This window comes from Pezoporus occidentalis, unplaced genomic scaffold (assembly GCF_034315485.1).
Source record: "Pezoporus occidentalis ecotype Australia unplaced genomic scaffold, CSIRO_AGI_Poc_V1 ctg83, whole genome shotgun sequence".
Taxonomy (NCBI): Eukaryota; Metazoa; Chordata; class Aves; order Psittaciformes; family Psittacidae; genus Pezoporus; species Pezoporus occidentalis.
In genome coordinates this window covers 1,508,457-1,526,855 of record NW_026916192.1, presented here as the reverse complement: position 1 = coordinate 1,526,855, position 18,399 = coordinate 1,508,457, and the positions used below count along the sequence as shown (strand labels likewise).

The following is an 18,399-nucleotide window of genomic DNA, read 5'->3' as shown; positions in this document are numbered from 1 at the left end:
CATTCAATCACAAACATGAACATCCTTGACTCAAACTCAGCTCTTCCACAGCTATGAGTCACTTGGTCTTTCAGTCTATTAAAATCACCACATTTTAATAGAAACTCTCCTACACATAAGCTCTTTAATACCAGAAGCCTGTATTACTTATTAGCTTCAATGATTTTTTAATCTCCGTTTCTGTGTCTTCTGTTCCTCTTCTCTGCCATACCCAGTTTCCCACACTGAGTCCAAGTCTTGCACTTACCTACCCCTCACCTTCCCTGTTTTCTCTCAGTCCTAAGCTGTGCTGTGTGCTCAACATCTTCCTGAGCTTTACAAGCAGTTAGTTTTCTTATGAAAGACAAGTGATAGGTGGTAACTGTTTAACTGTGGGTTAAACTCTTGCTGCATTATTTCCATTCATCTTCCTCCTCTTGATAAAAAGGTTTAGGTACCAAGCTGTGTGCTTTGCTGTGGGACTGAAGCTGTTCAGGTCATTTTTTGTTCCTCATGTGCCTTTTCTCACACTGTGATATTATATAATCCTAACCCCATGGATTTATTAAATATCCTTGTTTCAAATGTAAAACAAAAACTACTTTCAAATTAATTATAGAATAGCTTTTAACTTGCGTTATCTGATCCTAGGCCCACCACAGTGTGCACTGTGGCACCAACCGCTTGGACCACGTTAATAACAAAGCTGGGATTTAAGAGCAATGATTCTGGTTTGCTTCAAAATGAGGCAGGAATCCACAGTATTTCATTTCTCCAAATTTATCCCACTATAACTTCACAGACCAAGCACTTTACTCACTTGTGTAAGTAAGTCATTAAAAAGACAAAAACCCCAACCATCATGATAACTACAGACTTTGCCACAACACAAGTGTGTTTTTAAGTGAAAATTTCAAATAGTACCAACATTAGTTCGAATCAATTATTCTTCCAAATGCTTTACCAAAACACACAGAGAATGGGCTTTATTTCAAAATATAAACAGAGGGGAAGTGAAAAACACAGAGTTAAAAATCAATTAAAACTCCAGCTGTTTTTTTTCTGAAACATCAACTTGCATCTTTCCTAAAAGCAATCTGGAGCAACTGCAATGCCCCACAGTACAGTAAGGACATCCCAAGTGCTATGTCTCACCATGTTGCCCCAGGACAGCTAGAAGGAATACAGCACATTGGCACAGAGGGCTGGCATACAGCATCAGCACTCAGAAACATTTCTAAGAAAGCTTAAAAGCTAGATGGTGTTGCTAGAAAGCTTATTTGGTGGCAACTTTAATCCATTCCAGGTCTCATGACAATACAGTACATTATTCCTGGAGGCAAACAGAATGCAGTATCTCCAGCATCTCTTTCAGGAAGGAGGGTGGAACTGGATGAACATGGACTGACACAAAAGGGGTTTTACAGTAGGGTCTGCACAGCCAGACATGATGGCTAATCTTTATAGCAGCAAGGTTCAAGCAGTTCCATCTACCTATTAATGCCAAACAAAGAATGATGGGACAGGAACCTAAGTGTGGTCAGGGCCATCTGGAAATTCAAAGCCTCTTCTCCTGTGCACTCAGATCACTCGTGTTTCAAAAAACCTGTTTAGTTCTCCTCAGAGGTTTTTCTGTGGGGTCATTGCTTATTTATGTTGTCTTCCCAAGTTCAATTTTCTTCTGGATGGCACGTGCTGAGTGATAGATCAAGGAGTCAATGAGTCCTGCAACTAAAAGGAAAAAACAAATGGATCAAGCCAGACAACCCCCAAAGAGAGAACGACTACCACAGAAATCAAACACAAACCCTTCTGTCAGTGGAAAGGAATCCCAGCTCCTCCAGATAGAAAACAGCTGTTGCTGCTCAGAATAAGGTGCTCATCTCATGAGGACAGAGAAGATCCAGCTGGCAGGACAGAGGTGATCATGCTTCTCCAAAAACAGATCTCTCTCACAGAGGTAAAAATGAGAAAGGCCGAGTCGTGTGTTTACTGATGAGTGAGAACAGCTTGGAGAGGAAGCTGATGCTGAGCTTTATGCAATGCCATTGCCCTGACCCTCCTTGTCAAGGGCATGGTTCCCATTTCTCATTTCACAGTAACCTGAACAGTAAGCTGCTCTACCTGACGCTGCCCTTGATGGATGCCCTTTACCAGAAACCACAATGTTTACTCACCAAGGACACAAAGCAAAATAAATTGATGCTTTAGCTCTTTCTGCCGTATTCTCCCAAATCTCTCCAGCACTGAAGGAGACTATTAATTCAATGCTTGTTTGGGACCGCAGAAAAGCTCAGAATGGGTCTCCTGCACCACAAACTCCAGACTACCCTGTATCCATTGAGGTGGCTTTCACAGGACAGGAACCTGAGCTCCTACCTGTAAATATGCCTCCAACGATGGCACAAACTCCCGTGAGAAAGTGTGTGAAGGACCTAGAATGAGGAAAACAATTTGAACAACCAGCAGGAGCTCAGATACTGTCAAATAAGTAATAATTAGCTTATAAAAACCAATTCATAATCACAATAATGTTCATCATAGCACATAAGTATGCATTATATAGATATTAATAGATAACAGTTAACAGATTTAACAAATAACCCCTATGGCCTACAGAATGGAGTTTATCACTGATACTTTTACTGAGTGGCACTGGGCAGCATTAGACCACTGTGCCCTAATGAGCTCAACAGTAACACTTGGAGGCAAGTACTGAATTTATAAACCTTTTAATCCCCAAGCTTTTATCCAGTCCTATCCAGACAATGCACAGCAGACTTCTGTAACTCAAACTAAATCCCTAAGCATCTCTTAATATACTTTAAGGTACAGTCATTGGCTGTCTCTTATTCTTCCATTCCCCTGTAACTACATGCCTGTGATTAATGGAGGACCTGAAGGAAAGAAAGGTTCCACACTGACTATGACACATAGAAAAGCTATAGCAAACGCAGACTTAGTAACCAGGTTGGAGTTGTTGGTGCTGGTAAGATGGGTATGCTATACAAATCTAGCCTTCACACTGAAAAAAAGACTTTGAGGAAATCAGTTTGATCCAAGAACCACTGTATCAGACTTCTGCTCACTGCTCCAATTTCCATCTTCATCTAGATACTGGATTAAAATGCTTCAGATACTATCAGAAAACCCCTACCCCTTCCAGCTGCTCACCTGGAGAAGAAGGACATTTGAGAGTGCCTCTTCCTCTCCACTGACTGGGAAGGGGCTCGGATGGCTTCCAGGCATTTACATGGTCATGTCTAAGCAAGGATGGAGTTTTAAGCTATGCAAAAAGATTAAATCAATGGAGAATGAATGAAATAGATGTCTCTTACCTGTGTTTCTCTGTCAGCTTCACCATCATGGGTGAAAGCTCATAGAGCACAAATACGCCAGGCAGGCCCTGGTCTCCTAGTAGCCCATTGGCTATTTTCTCATGCCGTGTAACTGAAAACTGGTTAGTCCTTACCACCTAGCAGGAGGCAAACACAGCAAACATTGTTTAGTCAACAGGGGATAGGAAAGGCTACTAAACCATGTAATAGGTGAACCATATCAAAGTAGCCCTGCCCACTCACTTGTGGGGGCCTTGACAAGTGGCTACAAAGGGTCTTAAACAGCACCATCAGGATCAGGTCTATTACTACAGGCTAGTCATTAAAGCCGCAGCTAGCCAAAGGACAAGCGATGCATTTGTCCCAGACTTGACTGTCAGGTAATGGCATAAGCTGTCCCTCTCAACCTCAACCCAAGAACAGATCATCCTAACATATATACCTAAGCATGTTTCAAGAGATCCCACTTCAGTGAGAAAGCCGTATGTACTCAAGAGTGAGGAAATAGTACAAAAAGTCAGGAGAGTGCCAGAGCTGCAGAAGGACACAGTTTCTTCACCTCAGCCTGGTATCTCCTCAGTAATGATTTTATCCTACCTGTTTCAAAAGAAGGACATATCCTGAAAGCAGGGCTGGAAAATCTACCCACCCTCTTTTGAAGGCTAAAGGAGTTTTTAAATTGGAGATAAGCTGATCTTGGGTTATTCCCCAAGGAACATTTTTAGGATTTCCTTACTGCTTTGACTTCTCTCAAGTATACATTATGGGATTCATGAGGGAACGATGAAAACACATGATCATTTTGAACTAGGTGGGATTGAGAAGGCTGAAATATGCTTCATCACTGCTGTGACATTACAGGTAATATTACACCACAGACACTGTTATTCTTGCAAGGGTGGTGATATGAAGAAAGTCAAGCAGATTGTGTTGCTTGCCAAAACAATAGGGAAAAAGGTACTTACTTCACCATCTACTTTCATATACACCGTGGGAACCACTTTGACAAAATACTGAAACATCATGGAAGCTATAAGCAAAGACAGAGAGACACAGTTAATAACCATGGAAGAGCCAGAAAGCTTAACTGACAGCTTAGGTAGACACAACCTGGGTTCGTTCAACTCGTCACAGAACATCCTTCCGCACAAGAGCTCCTGGGGGTTTTCAAGGACATTAACGTTACTGGCTGACATGAGTTTTTCTTTTGCCAAAGTGAATCTCATTCCTGTCCCAACCAAAACCAAAACTACAAGCATTCTGACCTTGACTAAATGGAAAACTTTCTACAAACCAGTTACTTTGCTATTGTTTTACCACTACAACTTCTTGAAAATTTTTATTCTGGCACACAAAATCCTTTATATTTAATGTCATAACATCAAGGAATTATTCCTAATTAGTCCTAATTCCTCAAGGATTTGCCAACAGGTTCTCTGAGGCCCAGGTTGGAAAGCTTCAGCCTACAGAGAGAATTTTACCAGCCAGCTATATGTTCTCTCTCACAGAGTTTGTTACTCCACAAAAAACCTGTGGCACCACAACGGTATCAAGGATTATGACACCTTTTCATTTTTCTGTATTTTATTTTAAGTACCATCCTTTGATTTGGGTTTAAGAATTAAAATTGATGGTGGAAAATTTAAAGGAATGGATTCAGGGAGGATTAACAATCCTACCACTGCTTTAAAGCAAACAACTTCTTTCTCCAATTTGAGTATATACCAGCACCCCAAGTACCTCCAAACACAGATTTTGCAGACTTCAGTGGATCTAAACAAGTAACTGATGTCTGCAGTGGTTTATGAAGTGGAAAAGGCACATGAACAGGCTTCTGTAAAAAAAACAAGATAACAGTTTGGGCAGCAGCAGCATGAAGAGAGAATTGCCTTTCCTTCTCCAGCCAGCAAACTGGAGCCATCTAGAAAGATCAGCAATATTTCAACCTCACTGCTGCTGTTCAGCTGTTACTGGTGGGTAGATGAAGGTCAGGGCAGATACCACAGCTCTCCAGCAACTACCAATTAGGCCTTTTTTCTCTATGCATCTTATGGTTATCTCCTACTGCCCATAGCTAGACAGGACTGATGCAGGCATCTAATAATGATGTGCTATACCTGCTGTTGGGCATCCATGAACACTGAAAAGAGAGATCTTTCAGAAAGCTCACAGAATCAAAACACATTGGCAGATTTGTTCCAGATGAATGGAGGCAGAAAGAGCACAAGGTGCAGTTCACATTTTGTACAATAGTGTCAAGGTTCTTGTTAAGGACTGGGAACTTTCCTCCTTATTAATACAGCCATTTAAAAGGAGATTTCTCTCAGCTCACTTTTACCTTGATGTGCAGTGACGTCTGTCCCATCCAGAGGGTTCACAATGCCTGGATAATCCCTTCCAAAGGAGAGATGTTTGATATAGTGCGTCATATTGATCTGAAATGGAAATGCCAGTAACTCAACTGCACAGCATGCAAGGTGCAAGGTAAGGGGCCTAAAATCAATTATTTGTGTATTTTTCTGAGCACGGCTCTGGAACAGACAGGTCCTCCCTTACTCTGTGTGTCCAGACAGTAAATTCCAAAGCACTTGCTAATCTTTTTTATTCATGGGAGACTCCAAGATTGGAATTTCTCCTTTTCCTGCTGGAAATCGCCAGATGCAGATGCCCTTCCTACCCACCTATAGGGAAGGCTCTCCCACCCATTCCTCTGCCTGCCCCTGCCATAGTTGCAGCATGCTGTCAGCTGCCTCGTGGCATAGGCATGGGTATCACCTGCTTTCCTCCCAGCACAAGATGAACTCCAACAGATACAGAAACAGTTGTGAAACTGTCAACCTTAGAAAGCCAGGAAGCACAAATTAAGGACCAAGGCAGTCTCAGGTGGAGGGGAAGAGACTTGCCAGGTAACATGCAGATGTCCCAGAATGTACTTCAGAGCCCTGTGTGAAACCTTCCCAGGTACTGCTGACACTCATAAAGCCAAATCCGGACGGGATCAGAACACTATGATCTCAATGGAGCAAAGGGGGGGGAAACCAGAAGAAAAACAGACGAAGAAAACTAGAACACTATCTTGGCAACACTTACATTATCAAGTCCGAAGCTCTGCAGATCATGAACTGTAACAGAAAAATAGTGTAACAATATAGCTCACACTGTGGTAACAAGCAGATGTATTTACCTTATTCTATCTTATAAGGGAGCTCCTCTCATGTCCATCGCGATCTAAAACAGCAAGAAAATCGCCTGGGTTTTTCTCTTTGCTTGCAGTAGGGCATGTGACAGATGAAACCACTGCAATTCCCCTCCTGACAGAGACTAGCCACTGCTACAGTGAGGGAAAGGAACTTTAATTTCGGGTTACTTCAAATTAGGTATTTCAGTCCTCACCTGACTGTATTCTTAATCTAGGGCAAAAACAAGATCTCAGGGGCAAGCCAAGAAAACTGCACTTTTACCTCAGTCACCACCTGACACGCATAGCTCCTCACTACTGTAAAACACAGAGGTGTGACAGATCTGAACTAACAACTGAGCAGAGCATGAGACTTAACATCAGATGCAACTGCCCTAAAGAAATCATCGCCATTTTGGGGACTCCCAGGCACTCTGCCTATCAGCCTTGCTACTGCTGCCTGGAGAACACACTGGGAAAGGAAAAGTCTTTGTGGGGATGGCCTGAACCGGAAATTTGTCAAGCACTGGTGTGGCCAAGGGCACTGTCACTGATGCTAGGGCTTGTGGAATTTGGCCTGCCCTGCATACAGCAGTATGACAACACCAGCAGTGGCACGCATCCCCAGAAGGGATCTAGCAAAGATACAGGCAATGGAAGGCAATGGATATCTTTTGGTTGGCTACTTATATTTGACTTCATGCAACACCAAAAGCATCAATCTCAGGGTGAAAATATAACTTACAACTTGATTTCGGTATTGCTCCTACCAGGTTTAGCCAAAGTCACACAATGACCTTAAAGTAGCCAGAGGCCATGGCACATTTTACCAGGTAAATTCACACTTGGGAAGTGAGACCTCACCTTGCACCTTAGAAAAGAAAAACACACTTCAAAATCATAGGCTATTACTCTGGGAGCTGATGCAGTCAGATCACCAAGTGCTGCTCCTTTAAAGGGCTTCCGATGTACAGCCTAGCACAAGACAGGCTACAAAGCTAAAGAACTGATTGGAACTCGCCTCTCCTTTAAAACATTCACTTAATGTAAGTATGCTGTCAACTCAATCTTTTTTCCATTAACATCTTTCAATAAAAGACCAGAAGCTTTACTTCTATTCCTATAAAACCCCTACTAAACCCAAAGAGATATGCATGCAAAACTGAGAATACATAGTTACGAAAGGAAATGCAAAACAGAAATACACAGTTAGGAAATACCAAGCCTGAATGATACTTCTCCTAATGATTTGGGAGAGGCCCTTGCATGTCACAGTTAAAATATTCAATGCTCAGAAACTAAGGCTGCAATCACTTGGATTAAGGCAATGGCTGTACATTACAAATAGCTCAGATCTGCGGTGGCTTCAGACAGTCCTGTTGCTGTCTCTGGCAAGCAGGCAAACCACTACCACTAGAGCACAGTGGTTTCTGTGCCTGAGCTGCAGCTGGAGCAAAGAACTAATTTGGCTTTAAAAAAGAAACTCCAACAAAAAATACGGAAACAGGTGTGAAATGGTGGGCAGGGAAAGGGAAGAAGGGAGAAGTGGCCTTGGGATTATGCTGTGCTGGTTTTCTTAATGGTTACCTGCAACACCCTGCTTCACACTGCAGTACTGTTTGCACTTAAGAGTGCACTTAAGTTAAGAGTCTTAACCTTAAGAGACTTGTAGGCTAGGACTGGAGACTGTTATTCCTGAAGAAACATCAAAACACACTTCCTCCTTCCTGTAACTGCAGGTAAGTGCCTAGCTAGACAAAATAAAGAGACCTGTAAAACACCTCAAGTTTGTCAAGAAGTCTGTCTGGCTTTTATAAATCAGTTTTCTTCACTCTTTTAGGAACAAAGTTTTAAGAACTGCTGTCTGAAGAGTTCTCCCCCATTTCTGAGCTGAAAAACCACAAAGCCTCCTCAGACTCCAAAATGCAGTCCTTTAATTGTAAAACAGGTTAACAGCACTTAAGGCCACTCAGAACTCTTGTCAATAAACACACAAAGACTGCAAGAAACCCAAGACACAGCTACTCAAACACAGTGCCCCAAGGTGAGCTGAGAAACCAATTTGTAAACTGGGAATTAATTTTTCTACAGGAAAATACCTCACAGGAAGAGGATGCATGGCATAACGATGCATTGCGAAGAGGGGAGTGGGGCAACCAGCAACACAGAAAATGTTGCAGCCAGGGGAGGGAGCGAGCAAATTCAAAAGCCTGAGCCTTTTACCAGATGTTCCTGAGTTGAAATGCTACATCTCAGCCTGGAATGATTACCCTTAAAAAAATCCAGTGGCTAACAAACACATGGAAAACCTCCTACCAAGTATTCTGAGATTAGCATGAATTCCCAGGAGAAATTCTCTAGTCTGCTGTAATGAGATTCAGTGAGATCATTACCCCATCTGACTTCAAAAGACAGAAGTCTCTCCCACTTGCCACCATGTCCCCCCCAATTACATTATCTGCACAGAGCAACTATTAATCTGCCAACACTTAATCTCCAATACTCATATATTCAAATTGATTAAGACAAAGATCCTCAACCTTTTCAACCTGCTGCCCTCATTTACCACAGAAGATGACCTGGGATGCCTCTACTTTTAGCTTGAGGGAAATCTTCTCAACTCCCAGCCTAGAGCAATAGCTCCTCTCAAAGGAGATTCATGGGCACAGCAAATAACTGAAATTACATTAGCTCTGTAGTAAGTTTTGGAGGGGACAAAAAACAAAAGATACAGCAACACTTACTCTCAACAGCGTGCACTGCAAAAATGAGCAGAGTAGGAGAGAAAAGAGAAACATTCAGATCCTTTCAATAAAATGATACAGAGATTCAAATAGAGCAGCATTTAAAAGGTGTACCAAAATGGAGAAGAGTAACAGCTTTGCTGCTGTGCTTTCTAGGCAAATGACTCCCTAGCTAGCCAAAGGACTGATACAGGGACAAGCACCCATTTATAGTGTGACAGAAAAATAAAACTGCAGGAATTAACCACCAAAAGGAAAAATACAGTGGGATGCCCATATATGTTAAGTGAGCACCAAAGCAGCATGCCAGAGGACAATGCTGTTTACAGTTAACATTCTTTTTCAGTCTTAAGATAACAGAAAGGTCATTTTAGGAGCAATTAAAGCTATCCAGAAGTGCACTCCAGATTCACAACATCAAAGTTCAAAGCTGGGTAACAAGTTTTTGTCCTCAATCAGTCCTGTGCTTCTTTCATCACACCTGATGCACAGACAAGGCAGCAAACTATGAGGTTGCTGTTGCTCATTCCATTGCAATATCCCAACAAAGGCAAATACCTGGAAGGATGGAGGGCAGGGGAAGCGCATGTTTGGATGGCATAGCTCAAAGGAGGTGAAGTAACCTCCATTTTTGTTTGTTTAGGAAGACCATTCACGTGTATTCAATACCATGCATGACAAACCAATAACTGTCATAGACTTACACCTCCTCACATTTGGGCCTCTGAATTCTTCACCCAGCAATTTCAACCCCCTTTGCCACATGCTATACCCCTGGTGGTGCTTCTACAACAGCATGGGTTTTGGTTTGGAGAAGTATGAAAAATACAGAGAGCCTCCAAATGGCTGCCTGAAAAAGGCTAGGCATTCCAAACAACTCCTATGACTTGAGCTCTGGTGGATTATAGTGCAGTGACAAATGGAAACATCGCATCTGTGGTCTCCAAAACATGTAACCTGAAAACAGTTTCACAGCAATGGGTGAGACTTTGCATCCTTCAGCACCAAGACAATGAAACGCCTAAAGGAGCTTACCAGCATAAAAAGAAAAGTCCTGAGCAATGCTGAGGATGAAATAAGAATCTCACCCTCCAGTATCCAGTTTGGGGATGAAAATGGTTTATTCCCTGGCAGACACCACTTTGGGTCAGAAGTCAGAATGAGCTCACACAAACACCCTCTGTGGAAGGAATAATGCACAGGTGATCTACCAAGGGATTTGGATCTCCTCCACACCAAAATAGTGCCCTTGACTGATGGGGATTGAGTATCACACTATTTGATGGGCAGAAGAGCTCAGATGAGGGTAGAAGGCCTGTGCAATGGTAGCAGCCCCACAACAAGTAGGGCTCCAGAAAAGGAACAGAGAAAGAGGCTGCAGTGTCTGCAGAAAAAAAGAATTTATGTCACTTGCTCTTGATTACCAGTGAGAAGATACCAAGGGACCTAAAAAATGGCACCCAGTCTTCATCCAAAGACTGTAGGTCCTTTTGACATTCAGCATTCAAAACATTAAATGTAATGTCACACTTCAAAAACCTGATTAAGGTAACTGCAAACATTCTATTAAACCACAGATATTTTCTATCAAGCTCCTGCTAAGGATATAAGGGAGCAAAGTTCCTCTCACTATAAGAGAAGATCATGTTCATGACCACCTGAGGAACCTGAACATTGCATTTTGTCTATGGGACCTGACAAATTGCATCCCAGTATCCTGAGGGAATTGGCTTGTATAGTTGCCTCACCGCTGTATCACAGTATCACAGTATGCTGGAGATTGGAAGGGACCTCAAAAGATCATCTAGTCCAATCCCCCTGCCAGAGCAGGAACACCTAGATAACGTTACACAGGAATGTGTCCAGGCGGGCTTTGAATGTCTCCAGGGAAGGAGACTCCACAACCTCCCTGGGCAGCCTGTTCCAGTGTTCCGTCACCCTCACTGAGAAGAAGTTCCTTCTCAAGTTTAAGTGGAACCTCTTGTGTTCCAGTTTGCACCCGTTACTCCTTGTCCTATCATTGTTTGCCACTGAGTAGAGCCTGGCTCCATCCTCGTGACACTCCCCCTTTATATATTTATAGACACTTATAAGGTCACCCCTCAGTCTCCTCTTCTCTAAACTATAAAGACCCAGCTCCCTCAGTCTTTCCTCATAAGGGAGATGCTCCACTCCCTTAATCATCTTGGTTGCCCTGCGCTGGACTCTCTCCAGCAGCTCCCTGTCCTTCTTGAACTGAGGGGCCCAGAACTGTGCCTGGGAAAGTCACGGATCAGATCTTCGTAAAAGCTATGTTAAGGCACATAAGGACAGGGAAGTGATTTGAGACAGCCAGCATAGCTTCACCAAGGGCAAGCCCTGCCTGACCACACTAGTTACCTTCTACAATGGAGTGACTGTATCAGCAGAAAAGGGGAGAGCTACTGATGTTGCCTATTTGGACTACTGTAAAGCCTTTGACACAGTCCCCGCAACATCCTTCTAACTTGGAGAGAGATATGAATTTGGAGTGTGGACTATTCAGTGGATGAGGAACTGGTTAGATGGTCACATCCAGAGGGTGTGACCTTTTAATAGGGCCTGAAGCTACAGCACAAGAGGTAATGGCTTTTAAACTAGAAGAGGGTAGACTAGATACAAGGAATAAGGTCAATGAAACACTAGTACAAGTTGCCCAGAACAGTGGTAGATGCCCCATCCCTGGAAACATTCAAGGCCAGGCTGTACAGGGCTGTGAGCAACCTGACCTACTTGAAGATGACCCAGGTCCTTTCAAGCAGGGCTGGACTAGATGACCTTTAAAGGACTCTTCCAGTCCAAATCATTCTATGAATATATAAGCTACTGCTATTCTGGACACTGTGTGTGTATGTACATGTATACTTGAAGAGTCCTTTGTAACTTAAATTTTACTCTAAAAGTTCTGAATTGCTTTAAAATTCTCCTGAAGCATTCTCCAAAATATTCCTTCCAGAGATACTGATACTCAGGTCCTGGACTGAACACCTTCTTTGAGACTGGTTTACAGCATAGCAGCTAAGTTTTATGGAACAAATGAGACTGTTTCAGAGCAGTCTCTCATTCTCCTCCAAGTTCTTCCCCACACATGTGGCAGCACCTCCAGAAACCACTTTTCTATTTGTCCATGCTGGTTCTAAACCTGTCTTACAACAATTCAACAACATCCTCCCCACTGAAGCAGTCCTTTACTATTATGGAGAGCAATGCAAAGATACTGTGACCCCATGGCAGGGGGGTTGGAATTAGATGATCTTTAAGGTCCTTTCCAACCCAACCAGTTTATGATTCTGCGTTCAAAGAAAAAGGTCAGGTACACTTGGAGCTAAAGGCCAATAAACAGGGAAAGAAAATACTTCACCATGTACATGAGACTGTTGGAAACTCTTTCCTGGTGCGAAGTGAAAATTTCCAGCTACCTGCAAGAAAAAATAATCTTTCATTAAAAGGTCTGAATCTATATAAATATAAATACATACTGATGCTGAAAATAACTGGATTATGCAAATTATGTTGGTGGACATAAAAATTAGAAGGAGGAGGAATTTACTGGGAGGGAACTGACTGTTGCTGCAGGAAAAACAAGATGGTATCACAAAACAGGGGTTGAGAGAGTAACTGTGAGGAGAGGGAGCAGCAGTGATCCAATGTACACAGCCACAATAAGAAGCTTCATGCAAAAATAAAGCACTAAACTAAACCCCTGCTGGCAGGTTGTTGGTTTCTGTTATCTCCAGCATCCACCAGTGACCTCTGTTTTAAGACTAGTAGGGCAGTTGGGAACATCCAACCTCAGAGAAGCTGTCTCGCCTCCCCAGAAACCTCAGCAACATGACTCACTAGCCAGACGGTAGGAAAAGCTAAGCTTCTCCAGCCAGCATGCTTCCCACTAGCCCACACAACCAACCACAGGATTAGCCCCTTTCCTGACTCTCCTACTGAACCCATTCACAGGCACAAGCACCTGCTGAGCCCGGGGTTATTACACTCCAGGCCTGGGAACACCTACAGCTGGAGAAGGAGAGGAACTTTGCCTTTTCAGCCTTCACCATCATGAAGCAGGTTCACAGCAAAACCCATGTCTCACCTTGTTGACCTCTAGGAAACCATACACTTGGCAGCCCTCGTTCTTCTGCTCTTGCATTTTCTGGCTAAACCCTTCCCTCTTGCACTGCTCTATGGTATCCGGGTTCTTGAAGGCCCAGCCTCGCCGCCTGTAGGCTTCTCTGACATCATCACAAGTGTTACAACACCTGCAAAAGCACAAACACCATCTTCCCATCTTTATCACTTTGAATCCTTGGCGGATTCTTCTTCAACGAAGCAATAACGGAAACATCAGGGACCAGATCTTGAAATGTGCCCAGTGTTCCTAAAGGATCTCGAGCTTCTTGATGTACTGAGATGTTGGCATGAGGATGCAAGCTGGTTTAATGCAGTGCTTGAGTCTGAAGAGGGCTTTGCCTGTCCAGTGAGACAGCCAAGTCACTCCTTGACAAAGAAATGTGCTAAAAAAACATCAGTGTCCCATGGCTCTCAGCAGTTTGCACTTCCCCATGTGAAAAAAGCATCTGCCTGCTTCTACTCCCCCTTTGCTCTCTTTCCTAGGCTAACACTGTCAAAATGGGCAGAAAGGTTAATGGCAAACTTTCTTCATTACCTTTCTACCACTGGATAACACCGTAGTCACAGTAAAAAACAGGTTTCTTACTTGGTTCTACCGTCTGGACACAAAATAACTCCAGAAAGGATAGAGTTTGCTGAGATATAAGTTTTGTGCTACTGCGAAGTCTGGGCAGCTTGCACTGCCCTTAAACAGGCATGTAGAAGAATTAGACAACATAACTCTGCATGTTCTTCACAAGGAGGAGTGCAGCTTCCAAAGGCGTAACAAAAGCCACAACAATTCTCACCATTCTCTGAACACATGCCCAATACGATTTAATTCCATTGACTTTCACAGACATTTAGAAAACAAATGCAACATAACAGCATGAAGTCAAGTCGTTAGAGGATACAAAAAGGTGTAGACGTTACCGAATGTCCTCTGACTCTGCCCCATAACAGCTCTCGCAGCGATCAGCATCCAATGAATTTGGATCAAACAGTTTTTCTTCTTCTTTCCCCAGCTCTAAGACAAAAGAGGATTCAGAGTGATGAGGCGGGTCTAGAAAGAGTATCCTGTACTCCTGTCCTGCTCAAGTGAGCGACATAAATCAACAAATTTACGCTGTTACACAGAACCACACTAGCTCCTACAAAAGGAGCTGACGCTTGCAAAGGAAACGCTTGGACAGCATTACTGTTAGATGGCAACACCTGGCCACTGTTGTGTCTGGTTTTAATTGAAGGCCAAAGGTGAGTCCTAATATGCAAATAACACAGAGAAGAGTTTTCTATAACCGGGGACCACATACTACAACTTCTAACTGATAAACCAACTAAAATACATTTATCAGGTGTGCACTAACATGAACAATGCAATAAGGTGCAAGTTTAGGCTTAAGTTTAGGCTCAAGTGTCCAGTCACTGGAGCCTTCCCTGAAGAGAGGATCCCTCCTCCAACCAGGTCATCCCATTTGTCAGCCCACTGTGACTTAAAGACACAACCACAGCCCCGGTTTGCCAGAACAGCTGCTGGACTTCTCATTGTAAAAGACCATTAACTCAGCAGCTGAAATGCATCCATGAGTCCTTGTCGTAATTTCAGAGGGACCAGGCACAGATTTGCCTCGCACAAGCAGCGAGTACAACTGGAGTTTGTCTGATCTGCCACTTTAACAGAGTGGTGTGCTACAAACTCTGCAAGACTCTGAGGTATTTAAATGCTCCTCAGCTGTCACCTGTTCTCCAAACAGGCACACAGTGATGGGAAGACTACGAGAGCACCCATCCAAGCAAGGCAGAACAGCATCTCACCATGTCTCTCCGCCTCTGGAGTCACACGCTTGCCAGCTTTATCCAAACGTTGCTTAAACAGATTGTGCTCTACATCCAGCTGCTGCTCTCCTGCTACATCCATGGCATCGATGCTCAGGTCTGAAACCAACAAGCAAGGAAAGCAGTTGATGACCACACATTTGTTATGGCCTGTGCCAGGCTGAGGAACCATTCAACCAGTGAAAAGACAATCTTTCACCAAGGGGGACAAAAGTGTGCCAGACTGACAGCCTCTCTGCACAAAACAGCAGAGCCTTCCAGCCTCTCTTGCCTTCTAATACCCTTTCAGATGTGAGGAAGGCAAAACCAGTAATATATCTTGGCTGGTCAGAAGGAAGTCAGACTCGCTACATCAAGCCCAGTGCACTGCCCAAAGGAATTGCTACAAGAGAACAAGCAGCAGGGCATTACAGCCAGAAGAGAAGCACAAAAATCACAGAAAAGTTTTGCCTCCTTAAGTAACTCCCAAAGGAGGCTCTTGAGGCTTCCAACATCACCGCAGCCACATCCCGAGTCCCAAGTGAACTCTGCCACAGCTTTTTCAGTATGACTAATCTCTGTGACCAACTACAACACCATACACAAGTGTAAAGGGGATTTGTGCATGTTATCCTCATTTATAAACCAGACAAATAGAACTGCCTCACTGTAAGTACTGCTTTAAGTGTCCCGCCTGGCTGGAATAACGGTGCAACCACAGGGATCACCAGCTTCTCCCTGCCCAAGCAGCAGCACAGTGCTCTGAAGTACCAGGCACAATGGACCTCCAGGCAAGGAGCAAAATCATCCCCACTACTCAGAAGTCTGACTCACAAGCACAGGGCATATGTGGAAAAATAACATCGAGATTGATCTTCAGTTTATCTCCCCTCGATTTGTCCACGTACAATTCTGGATGAACCTAGGAGCAAAGGAAAAACACAGAGCCCTGTTCCACTTGGCAGCAAATCAAAGGGCCTCTTTCCCTCCACCGCTCTGGCCCAGGAGCTGATGTTTAAGAGGTGGGATTTGGGAGACACGCGAGCTGCTGCCTCCTGCACCAACCAAGCGCTTGCCACTGCAGAGACTCTTGCAACAGCTCCTGCTTTGGGAACCTCAGCGCTGGGGGGGGGCACGGTGGGTCCTGCTCGCTCTCTTTGCACTGCCTGTGGCCGGCGCAAGCAGCGGGAGAGGCTTTGAGACATTGATCAGAGGAGGCCACAAGACAACCTCTGCGACAGCGGCTCTCGGGAAGGGAGGGAGGGAGGGAAGACGCGAAACCCCCGGTGGGTGAAGGTGCGGCCAGGCAGGCCCGCAGGAGGCGGCGGGGAACGGCAGCCGCAGGGCGGCCTCTCCGCGGGTACGGGGCAGCCCCGCCGGGAGACCCGCCCCCCACCGCCGCTACTCACCTCCTTCGTGAGGTAGTACTGCAGCTCCGAGAAGAACAGCACCACCATGATGAGCCCGCTGACCACCGTCACTGCCGGCGAGACGAGAACCGCCGTCAGCCCCGACGCGGCCCGCAAGCACCCTACGGGCCGCCCGCCTCGGCCCAGGCCCGCCGCTCACCGGTCCCCCACCGCTCACCCAGCGCGCCGCCACACGTCTTCACCCGAAAGTCTTCCAGGGTCTTCGGGAAGGCATCGAACCGCTTCAGCCGCCACAACGACTCCATGGCGCGGCCCGGAAACAAACTCGCCTTCCGGGCCGGGGCCGCCCCTGCCCCGGCTCCGCCCCGACGGGCAGCGCGGCCTGGAGCAGGCGGGGATGGGCAGGGTGTTCCCGGATGCTCCGGGGAGGGGAGGGAAGGGAAGGGAAGGGCTGGGTTTCGCTGCCGCCTCGTCCGCTCTTGCCTCTGCTGCCAACGGGCCCGAGCGTCTGAGGGGCACCCGAGAGACAGCGGGACAGGGCCCGAGGCCGAGGCCCGGCGGCTTTCACGCGACACCCTCCTGCCCATCAGCCGTCCATCGCCGCCGCCTCTGGAGGCTGCGGGGCTCGTTCCTAACGCCCCTTGGAGAACATCCGAGCAGCCACAGAGCTGAAGCACATGCCCTCGGGAGAGCATCAGCGCGCCCTGTGCTGGAGCTGCGAGGGAGGGAGGGAAGGAAGAGCCCCACTTTCTTGCCGCACTTTCCATCGCTGCCGGGTGTGCGTTCCCGGCCTCATTTTGATAACGCTTCCATTTCCCTGCTTCCTCAAGGGAATGGCTGGGAACTCCAGAGGCTAAAGCGTGCAGCAGCTCGCAGTGGTTTACTGTGAGGATGGAGGCACGGACCCCGAGGTAGAGCGCAAGCTGCATCGTTTATTGCAAAGATTACAGGATATTTATATACTTCCAAGCAATCAGCCAAGCACATCTGTCTTTGCCTTGTGGTTACATCAGGTGAAAGGCCTGTCTGATTTTCTTACCGACATCCTCTTTCCAGTTCCAACGTCCTTGTTCCTTGCCAGTTCCAACATCTTCCAAGTACCAGTCAGGGACCGGTCACTCTTAATTGCCTACTGTAGTTCCTCCTTCCCATGGCCTCTGACAGTTTCGATACATTCCACCCCCCACAGCTTACTTGTGCAAGCAAAAATCTAGCACAGTCTTTCCCCAAGCCACGTATTTACCTACTGCTTGCTTCTGCCAGCTGAGCAAGCGCAGAACGTCTCATATTAAAAATCATGAGAAAATTCCAAACCCCCCACCTTACACTCCCAGAGGGATGACCTTGGCCTGTGTCCTGGGTTCAGCAGTAGCAGTCATTTTTCTCCTTCCTGGTAGCTGGTGCAGTGCTGTGTTTTGACTTCCAGCCTGGGAACAGAGCTCATAATACCGATGTTTTTGGTTGTTGCTAAGTGATGTTTACCCTGACCAAGGACTTTGTGAGGCTCATGCTCTGCCAGGGACGAGGGGAAGGCGGGAGGAAGCAGAGATGGGACGCCTGACCCAGACTAGCCAAAGAGGTATTCCATACCGCAGCACGTCACGCCCAGGGTGGGGGTAACTGGGAGTTACCCGGAAGGACACGGGGTCTTCTGGGTGGGACTCGTTTCTCAGCGGGTGGTATTGTATTCTCTTCCCTTGTTATTTTCTCTTACCATTGTTGTCGGTGGTGGTAGCGGTGGTGATTTGTGTTGTACATGGGTTGCTGGACTGTTCTTGTCTCAACCCGTGGGAGTTGCACTCTTTTGATCCTCCTCCCCGTTCCTCCGGGAGCGGGGAAGGGGATAGCCCTGG

The 18,399-nt window shown here is 45.6% G+C and overlaps 1 protein-coding gene across 3 annotated transcripts; it reads right to left on the bottom strand.

Moving 5' to 3' along the window:
• Nucleotides 1-935: 935 nt before the first annotated feature.
• Nucleotides 936-16,938, bottom strand: ERGIC3 (ERGIC and golgi 3). 3 transcript variants are annotated; one of them, XM_062604085.1, is made up of 14 exons: nt 16,764-16,938; nt 16,586-16,656; nt 16,011-16,098; nt 15,177-15,296; nt 14,295-14,388; nt 13,345-13,510; nt 12,619-12,676; nt 9,240-9,254; nt 6,408-6,439; nt 5,656-5,752; nt 4,283-4,347; nt 3,318-3,454; nt 2,359-2,414; nt 936-1,710 (listed from the first exon to the last, which is right to left on the bottom strand). In XM_062604085.1, the coding sequence occupies exons 1-14, from the start codon at nt 16,849-16,851 to the stop codon at nt 1,631-1,633; spliced, it is 1,167 nt and encodes a 388-aa protein (XP_062460069.1). In that variant the 5' UTR covers nt 16,852-16,938; the 3' UTR covers nt 936-1,630. The 3 variants fall into 3 exon arrangements, with proteins under 3 accessions (XP_062460069.1, XP_062460070.1, XP_062460071.1); XM_062604086.1 differs by lacking the exon at nt 9,240-9,254 and having other exon boundaries at nt 16,764-16,936; XM_062604087.1 differs by lacking the exon at nt 16,586-16,656 and having other exon boundaries at nt 16,764-16,868.
• Nucleotides 16,939-18,399: the final 1,461 nt, after the last annotated feature.

Excerpts from the sequence above, each read along its gene's own strand:
- ERGIC3 (XM_062604085.1), bottom strand. The coding sequence starts at position 16,851 with ATGGAGTCGTTGTGGCGGCTGAAGCGGTTCGATGCCTTCCCGAAGACC. Across the intron at positions 16,657-16,763 it reads GACGTGTGGCGGCGCGCTGG|TGACGGTGGTCAGCGGGCTC; the intron begins GTGAGCGGTGGG and ends TCTCGCCGGCAG. Across the intron at positions 4,348-5,655 it reads AGACGTCACTGCACATCAAG|CTTCCATGATGTTTCAGTAT; the intron begins GTAAAAGTGAGC and ends CTTTGCTTATAG.